This window comes from Lycium ferocissimum, chromosome 4 (assembly GCF_029784015.1).
Source record: "Lycium ferocissimum isolate CSIRO_LF1 chromosome 4, AGI_CSIRO_Lferr_CH_V1, whole genome shotgun sequence".
In the NCBI taxonomy this organism is placed as follows: Eukaryota; Viridiplantae; Streptophyta; class Magnoliopsida; order Solanales; family Solanaceae; genus Lycium; species Lycium ferocissimum.
Window position 1 is genome coordinate 48065064 of NC_081345.1, and position 9885 is coordinate 48074948.

At 35.4% G+C, this 9885-nt stretch overlaps 1 protein-coding gene across 7 annotated transcripts in view; it reads left to right on the forward strand.

Moving 5' to 3' along the window:
- The window catches only part of LOC132053392 (external alternative NAD(P)H-ubiquinone oxidoreductase B1, mitochondrial), a 56837-nt gene extending 47199 nt beyond the window's left edge, over positions 1-9638 (forward strand). For 3 of the 7 annotated variants that reach the window (XM_059445406.1, XM_059445405.1, XM_059445403.1), the window contains 9 exons: positions 2254-2527; positions 2927-3133; positions 3672-3922; positions 5302-5521; positions 6042-6146; positions 6468-6731; positions 7123-7244; positions 7971-8090; positions 9474-9638. In XM_059445406.1, coding sequence (XP_059301389.1) covers positions 2254-2527; positions 2927-3133; positions 3672-3922; positions 5302-5521; positions 6042-6146; positions 6468-6731; positions 7123-7244; positions 7971-8090; positions 9474-9561 — 1651 coding nt within the window. In that variant the 3' untranslated portion in view covers positions 9562-9638. Of the gene's footprint in view, positions 1-2250; positions 2528-2926; positions 3134-3671; positions 3923-5301; positions 5522-6041; positions 6147-6467; positions 6732-7122; positions 7245-7970; positions 8091-9473 lie in introns of all 7 variants that reach the window. The other 4 variants (XM_059445402.1, XM_059445401.1, XM_059445400.1 and 1 more) reach the window with 2 other exon arrangements.
- Positions 9639-9885: the final 247 nt, after the last annotated feature.

Consider the following 9885-nt stretch of genomic DNA (forward strand, 5'->3'; position numbering starts at 1 on the left):
TTTCCCGGGGGGAGACTGTTTTTTGGGAAACAGAATTGGTTTTTCGCCGTCAGGGTATCTTGCAATGTGTCCAAACACATGTTGGCGGTTACGACAACCATCCACACACCATAGGTTTTGTGTTCGACATTTGAGAGAAGCTCCCTTGCTGCTTTGTCGATTGCGGACCGCTTGCTCTTGAAAAGAAGTTTGATGAATACTGGCAGAGGTCCCTGAAATACACTGACATGCAACAATACAATGCAGCTGAAGGGGTCTTTGAGATTCTGACATTTGCATAATGAAGGGTAAGAGGAAAATATCCATAAATTCTGCCGAAGGAAAAAGTGTTGTGGGAAGTAGGAGAAACTACTATATGCCATGTTCACATGCTACTAAATTTTTATGATATCTGTGGAATTCAGCCAAAGACCTATGTTAGCTATCTAATTACGGTTACGGTTATATAAAACAAACGTACAGTGAAATTTTTCACCGTTGGGTGATGAGGCATATTGGCCACTTCTCCTTCTGTTTAATTGCAAACACTGAATACGAGCGAACCCAGGAGCGCGGAGTACAACTAGAAGGAGGAATGAAATGGATATAGCTCCTGCTCGCATGGCTAGGAAGTGTAGTACGTGCAAGTAAACAGGTCATAACAAGAATCGCTGCCTCGACAGAAATCAGTAGTTGTTGTTGCTTGTTGGTTTTTTTGTTTTTTCCTAAGTTGTACGATCGTTGTTTCCTTATGTAATCTTTCAAGAATATGTTGTTGTCTTTATTGTAATATAAATACATAATATGTCTTGTGGTGTTTAATTACGTATTTAATTTAACATCTACTATTCAGATAATGTGTGACATTTATTTAACTTATAGTTTAGTATTTTTTTTAATGTTCACATATATCATACATTTTTAATTATTGTATGACTTTGTTTGAGTTAGAATATTTGTTTTGAGTTAATTATTATATGACTTTGTTAGAATATTTGTTTTGAGTTAATTATTATATGACTTTGTTAGAATATTTGTTTTGAGTTAATTATTATATGACTTGTGGCGTATGTTTGAGTTAAAAAAAAAAAATTCAGTGATTTTTTTTTTTTAAAAAAACTAGACGGATATAATTTATATTTTGTAAAACGTTGGCTGGTCCACGTTTTACAAATATATATATATATATTTTTAAATTGATATCTGACAAATGAATTTTTTTTTGGGTATAACGTAGACCCCTCCACGACAAACCCCTTTTGGTTTATCGTGGAAAGGGCAACCCCCTTTTTTTTTTGTTTTTGGGCAAATTAATGCTCTTTAGGCTCTGTACTCGCAGGTTTCCATGGAATTAGTCGAGGTGTGTGCAAGCTAGCTCGGCCAGCACAATTATAAAATATATAATCGCATTACAGGAAATTAGGTTTTTGTATAACTACAATAGTTGAATGTGCTCAGGTGATCATTTGTGGTAATGACTCCATATGCTGGTTAAACTAATGTGAAGTTTATAACAATGTAAACTCTTGGAGATCATTCTTTTTAATCTTTGTGGAGTATAGCTCAAGTAAATCGGAAATTGTGTCCTATAGATTCCAAAGTGGGAATAGAGTCTTTAACGAGCCATCTTTGACAAATCACAATAAATAACTATTTCTTTTACGAAGTTAGACTTGAATTGGTTCGACTTTGAATACTTCTGTCTCTTGACTAAGAAGAGACTATGGGTTCTTACTTCATTATTTGTCTTGTAGTTCTAGATTATGCCTCTTAAATTTTAATGAGGGAGATATGTTTGTCGCGATAACTATGGGGACAAATGCATCTTTGTTAGTGCAGTCTGCCCATAATGATAAAAAAAATAATTTCATTCAACTTATTATTTCAATTGAATTGAGATTTTTGTCTACCCTCTTATTTTATATTGCAAAATTTGAAACTTGGAACGGAAGGATTCAAACCTCCGAATAGCGGGACCAGAATTCGTTGGCTTACCACTTGGCCACGTCCCATTTAGATTTCTATTCGATACTAATAAAATATATTGCTAGTTTTGTCAATTCCAATAAATTAATCAAATTCAAAATTTGATTCAGATAGGAATCCAAAAGGTGGTAGGTAGTTCTGACCTGCTAAATTATAGTCTAGGCCAGGACTCAGTTGAAGTGTTGATGCTTAATGAATGAAATGTTGTGGTTCTTTAAAGACTGATCTTTTTCTCCATATATGATCAAGGATTTTGCTACTTAAACTTTTCTGCTGCTTGTTATACAGTACTGGAGGTCTATTGGTATATGCGGAATCAAACATAGAGAGTGGAAAACAAGTTGAAACGAATCAATCAAAACCAGAGAAGAAGAAAATAGTGGTGCTTGGAACAGGATGGGCTGGTACCAGCTTCCTAAAAGATCTTGATATTTCTTCCTATGATGTTCAAGTGGTTTCGCCACGAAATTATTTTGCGTTTACACCTCTGTTACCTAGTGTCACATGTGGAACAGTCGAGCCACGAAGCATCGTGGAGCCAGTTAGGAACATAATAAAGAAGGTAAAGACAAGTTTTGATGAGGAACTTGTTTCGGGTGTCCAACACAAACAACTTGGAGCCAATCAGAATCTCCGGTTTTTGGTTTTCATATCATTTACTCCCTCTGTCCCAATTTATGTGACACTCTTTCCTTTTTAGTCAGTCCCTGAAGGATGGACATCTTTTCATATTTAGTAACAATTTAACTTTACACTTCCTATTTTACCTTTAATGAAATGATTTATAGCCACAAGAATTCTATGGCTTATTTAAGACCACAAGTTTCAAAAGTCTTCCTTTCATTCTTAAGCTCCGTGCCCAGTCAAACACTTTCACATAAATTGGGACGGAGGAGTAGTTGTTTTCATTTGAAGATTTTTCTGCCTCTTCCTGTTTAATTGTTGTTATCTGGTCTGGCAGAGAAGTGGAGAGATTCATTTTTGGGAAGCAGAATGTCTGAAGATTGATCCAGAAAACCACACAGTATTTTGCCGTTCTGGTATCGGTGATAATTTGGCGGGACATAATGATTTCAACCTACAATATGACTATTTGGTTATAGCAGTTGGAGCTCAAGTGAATACTTTCAACACCCCAGGTGTAATGGAACATTGTCACTTTCTGAAGGTAGCATTTTCTTTCATAAAGCCTTTCTTAACTGTGATGCATGGGATTTCTGCCCTATGTTGCTCGGACTCTGTGAAAATGCTGCTGCACCCATGTTGGATCCTCCAAAAATGAACTACTTTTGTTTTGGGCTTTTTTCATTTTTGGCCCGTCAGCCGAAATTAATTACTGGCGCTAGTCAAAATATACAAAACTTATACACTGATTCTGTATATTATATGTATATTATATATTATATGTATATTTATTTATACGGTATGTATTTATTTGTGTATATATACTTAATATGCAAAGCCTATACATTTTCTGGCTATTTTGTAAATTAGATCACCGAAAGGCATTGGACTGTAATTATTTCTTTTGTTTTTTGTTAGTGCGCACCCGGTGATATTAGTGAAGAGTTGGAACAACATTTTCTACCCCTGCAAGGGAGGCGTTCTATGCATTTTTGAACCTGATAAGATTGTGACATCTCATATTTTTCTCGAGGTGCTAAATTTTCCTTTCTCTGAAGATAAATGAATCATGTCTCGTACAGGAAGTGGAAGATGCTCAAAGGATACGCAGGACAGTAATAGATTGTTTTGAGAAAGCTGTTATTCCCGGCCTAAGTGAAGAAGAGCGAAGGACCAACCTCCATTTTGTTATAGTTGGAGGGGGTCCAACTGGAGTGGAATTTGCCGCTGAGCTACATGACTTTGTTCATGAGGACTTAGTAAAAGTATACCCTTCGGTTAAAGATTTTGTGAAGATATCACTCATCCAGTCCGGAGATCATATCCTGAATACGTAAGATGCACCATTCCGAGAATTACTTTACCACTGCTTTTAATGCATGCTAGGCAATGAATATGCTCAGACTTTCTAAAAATGTTGCAGAACCTGAGTCGGATCCTCCAAAAATGCGCTACTTTTGGAGGATCCAACACTCCCCTAACAGACTTTTTGAAGAGTCTGAGCAACATGACAACCTTTTTGGTGTCAATGTGATGTTAAAAGATTTGAGAGTAAGGAAGATAGAGAGGTGTAAAGAGAGTCAAATCCCTTATGCGGGGTCGGATGTGGAAATGGTGTGGATGGTCAAGTGATGAAGGACAAAGCAAAAACATAAGTTTGATTCTAGTTGGTAGACTTCGTGTTGGGTGAGAAACTTGGAATTTGTGCTTGAAGCTACACGACTTCATTTTGAAGACCTAGCAAAGATAAACCAGCTTCTTTAAGACCAATTATCTATAACAGATATATGCATTAGTTAACATCCTACAACATGTCAAAGTCATCGAACAGGGAAGTAAACGAGAGGTTGGGAGCCAGAAGGAAAGAAGATCAAGAGTATAAATTTAGAGTTTTAAGGGGGCTTTTACAGATCACATAGTGAAAACCTGCACAACATTCACCTAATTCACATGATGTCCTTATTGCGGGCACACCTTCATTATACTTCCTCCATCCCAATTTATGTGACACTCTTTCCTTTTTAGTCGGTCCCAAAAAGAATGACATCTTTCTATATATAGTACTTAACAATTTAACTTTAGACTTTTCATTTTATCCTTAATGAGTTGATTTAAATCCACAAAAATTCCTATGGCTTTCTTTAGACCATAAGTTTCAAAAGCCTTTCCTTTTCTCATAAATTCCGTGTTCAGTCAAACACTTTCACATAAATTGGGACGGCGGGAGTACTACACGTACACTTCCTAATAGAGTTTTTTTTTTTTTTTTCTTGTTTAGGAAAACTAGAGACACATGTGGCATTCCATTCGTGGAGTTGCAAAACTCAAAAATGTTACTCCCTCTGTCCCAATTTATGTGATATAGTTTGACTAGGCACGGAGTTTAAGAAAGAAAGGAAGACTTTTGAAATTTGTGGTCTAAAACAAGTCATAGATATTTGTGTGGTTGCAAATCATTTCATTAAGAGTAAAAGGGGAAGTTTTCAGTTAAATTATTTCTAAATATAGATATGTATCATTCTTTTTAGGATAGAATAAAAAGGAAAGTGTATCACATAAATTGGGATACAGGGAGTATTGTTCTAGATGGGTGTGGTGTTATTTGTTTGGAGAATAGAATCAACTTTCAGATGATAATTTCTACTCACTTAAGACACAATTTCAATGAGATTGAATCAACAGCGGTGAAATCACAATTTTATGTCTTTGCAGATATGATGAAAGAATAAGCTCATTTGCTGAACAGAAATTTCAAAGAGATGGCATTGAGGTTTTGACAGGTTGCCGTGTCATTAGCGTCTCTGATAATTTCATCAACATGAAAGTAAAATCTACAGGAGAACACGTTGAAGTACCCTACGGGATGGTTGTATGGTCAACTGGAGTTGGTACTCGTCCATTTGTGAAGGATTTCATGGAACAAGTTGGCCAGGTACTTTTCATTTTCTTTGTCTTGTTAGGGTTTGTCCTGAATTTCCTACTTTATTTGGGTTCTACCATAATTGTGTTTTACTTCAAAAAGGATTTCTTGGTAGAAAAGGTTTTCTTTGTGGAAACGGACTTTTTCTTCTCATACACAACACAATAACATCCGCAATGTACAAGTGTCTTGTTTAGGGGATATTATTCTCTCAATAGGGTTTATGCTTTTTATATTAGTTGTCATATGTAGGTCACTTGACCAATTCATAACAATATTATGCTTTTTAAGTATATTTTCTTTGTTGTCTGATTCATCGTCATTCAAAGTTTACAATTGTTAGCTTCTGCATGACGCCCTGTTATTTCGATCCCAACATGTCTTAGTGTTCATGGGGTTCTTTTACCAAATGCATACTTAAAAGTTACCCTTTTTGCCTCTTATATTCTGAGATTTGCAAGCTTCCAACTGGATAGCACTGCAAGTTTAAATTAATTATGACCATTTAACATTTTTGTTTCTCCTTTTGCAGGAAAAAAGACGTATTCTAGCAACTGATGAATGGTTACGAGTAAAGGGCTGTAGTAACGTGTACGCTCTTGGTGATTGTGCATCTGTAGATCAACGTAAAGTCATGGTAAAGAATCCTTTGTTCAAATAACTATACCAGAATATTTCCTCAATTTGATCTATAGTATAATCAGTTCTTTGTATTATATTTTTTCTAGATCTTCACAGTTAGTCCATGCTTTAGGGTCCGTATGGATGATAATTGCTAGTTTATTGTGCCATTTATAAATGGTTTCAAAAATGATTTTATGAGCTTGAGTGTTTCATTTCATCATTCTTTCATAAAGGAATTGGATCTCTAGATATTCATTCTAGATAATGGAATACTAAATTGCTTGTCTTTATACATTCCCCCCTAAATTTTCATTTGTGAAATTATGCGGTTTAGGAAGATATTTCGGCCATTTTTAAAGCTGCGGATAAGGATGATTCTGGAACTTTGACCATCGAGGAATTCCGAGATGTCCTGGATGACATAATTATCCGTTATCCTCAAGTGGACTTGTATCTGAAGAACAAAAAATTGTTAGCGGCAACAGACTTATTAAGGGATTCAGAGGGAAATGAAAGAGATGAGGTAGATATTGAAGGTTTTAAATCGGCCCTTTCTCATGTAGATTCACAGATGAAAAGTCTACCTGCCACAGCTCAGGTACTTCTTATGTAGTTCGGCTTTCATCCCCCCTCCCTTGTTTCACTCCATCTTCTGCTTTAGTAGATGTTTGGACATACATTTTGTTGAAACTTGGAAAAAAGAGTTTTGAAGTTGAAGATAAAAAATGATTTTTGTATGTTGAAGTTGTGTTTGGACATGCATTTCACTTGAAAAAAGTTAAAAGGTTCTGTGACCGGGAAAAGAACTTTCACTTGAAAAACTGGTGAAAACTAATTTTGAAACAGGGAAAAATCATCTTAGAAAACAAACCAAAAATCAGTCCCATGTATAAACAAATAATGTTTTGAAAAAATAATCTAGAAAAAAGAAAAACATTTCTATGGACAAACGGGGCCTTAGTTCCATTTCTTATCTTTGCACATGCTAGGTTGCTGCTCAACAAGGTACATATCTTGCTAGATGCTTTAACCGCTGGGATCAATGCAAAACTAATCCTGAAGGCCCTCGCCGTTTTAAGAGCTCTGGACGTCATCAATTTCTACCCTTCGGGTATATGCTTACCCTTTCAAAACCTTTCCTTTCCTTATTTTCCTTGTTGGCATGGAGGCATACTAGGATACAGTGGCCGAGGCAGGATTTTTACTATGGAGATTCAAAATATAAAGAAGTAAATAGACGTATAAGGCAAGGGGATTCAACATATAGTATAAATACATAAAAAATAAATCGACCTATCTACACATTGTAATTTTCCACCGAAGGAGTGTCAATTGATTCCCCTTCAACCAAGGTGGCTCCGCTGCTGGGATAGCCAACTGCTGTGTTCTTGTTCTACTTCTATACATGGCAATTGCTAGTTCGTTGCATTTTCTATAGGGGTGAACCTGAAGTATGATCAGAATTTCATTCTTTAGAAATTGGTCTTCCATACAACAGAATCTGTTTTGTTAAAAACCATTTTTGTCTTTAACAAAAGAACAGAAATGTGGTCGCCAGCCCTTGATCATTTCTGCTTCTGTCTGCTGTCTGTTTAACGTAAAAAACCATTGAGATTATACTTATCACTATATCAGCAATTTTTTGGATTTATTAGCTGCTCATGTAGTTTATCGACACTCTGATATTGGCGTCTGATCTCCTTTTCCCGTTGTTGAATAGATACATCATCTTTCCAATAAATTTCGTTATGCTACCATGACCGAATAGCTAATGGTTTTAATGTAGGCGTCAATCCTCTTAGGTATCTTTGGCTTAAGAATATGTGTTCCATTTCAGGTATCGCCATTTAGGGCAATTTGCCCCTTTAGGTGGGGATCAAGCAGCAGCAGAACTTCCTGGAGACTGGGTTTCAATGGGTCATAGCACACAGTGGCTATGGTATTCTGTGTATGCAAGGTAATAATTGACGTAATTATACTCAGTATCAATTGGGGTACCAATGCTATCAAATTTAGCCCATATTTGAGTTTCTTGCCCACAGTAGCCCATCTTCAGATTAAACAACAATTACTTTTCAAAAAATGACCCATTCCCCTCTTCCTCCTCTCTCTCCACTGCCTCCTTCATTTTCTTTTTTTTTTTTTAATTTTTTTTAATTTCCCATCTCCCTCTGTCACGCCGGTTCTTTAATTTTATTTTTAAAATTTTGTTTTAATTTTTTTTATTTCCCCTCTCCCTCTGTCACGCCGGATCTTTGATGTTTGAACAGTTGGTTCTGGTGGTGGTGTTGGAGTTCGCCGGAGAACGGAACTCCGGCGATGACTGTATATGGGTGTATATGAGTGTATGTCGGTGTATACACCGGAGAACGGAACTCCGCTATGACTATATATTGGTGTATATGAGTGTATATGGGTGTATATGGATATATGAGTTATAATATTGTATAATATTGTATATGGGTGTATTATATTGTATAATATTGTATATGAGTGTATATAGATGTATATGGATATATGAGTTATAATATTGTATATGAATGTAAATGGGTGTATAATATTGCATACGGGTGTATATGGGTGTATATGGATATAAGGGTTATAATATTGTATATGGGTGTATAATATTTGTATATAGGTGTATATGAATGTATATGGGTATATGGATTATAATTTTTGTATAATATTGTATATGAGTGCATAATATTGTATATGAGTGTATGGATTATAATGTTGTATAATATTGTATATGAGTGTATATGAATTATAATTCTCTATTAAATTTTTTTAAAAAATAATAATAATAAAAACATTTTTTAAAAAAATAAAAAAAGAGGCAGTGGCAAACTCCAACAAAAAAAAAATAAAATTTAACAATTAAAAAAAAAAAAATGAAAAAGAAGGAGGCAGTGGAGAGAGAGGGGAGAAGAGGGGAGTTTTGGGTTAGAGCTTTGCAATGTAAGTTTTAGGCTATTTTTTTGCAATGTAAGTGACCCAATCGTATATTTATGAAATTTAGCCTCCTTGAGTATGACTTGTTTATGATATTAAGTTAGTTACTCCCTCGGTTTCAACTTACGTATCCCTTTCAGTCTATTTAAAAAATTATGTCTCTTTCTATATTTAGCAAGTTTTTAGTTTCAGCATCCGCATTTTACCCTTAATCACTCAGAATGACGTGACTTACATATACCATAAGATTCAAAAGTCTTTCTTTACATTCGTGAACTTTGTGCCTAGCCTAGTCAAACTAAGACATAAAATGGAATCAAGGGAATGTGTCTTTTCTTCCTTCTGTATCCAAAGAGTCTAAAGATGGTAAATTCTATTTGCATTTCAGCAAGCAAGTTAGCTGGCGCACGAGGTACTTAGTGGTCGGTGATTGGGTAAGAAGATACATTTTCGGGAGAGATTCAAGCAGGATTTAAGGAGTTCAACTCCATTTAGAAGGCGGTGCATGTTCTGAACTGTTTTGCTGACATTCTTGGCTTGTTATGTTTATGCTTGTATTGCTTGGCTTGTTATGTTTAAGCTTGTATCCGGGTACAGCAGTTGAAGCCGGACATCAGTTTATGTTGTTTTAGAATGTACATATCACATGCCACTGTGTCTCTTTCCATGACTTCCTGGAGAAATGTACCACGAATCTCGCAAATTTGATTGTATAAACTTATTTTTCTGATTAGCAATTGCAAACTTGATTGTTTAAACTTGTTTTACTGATTAGCAATTGACTAAGATTTTGAGGTTTC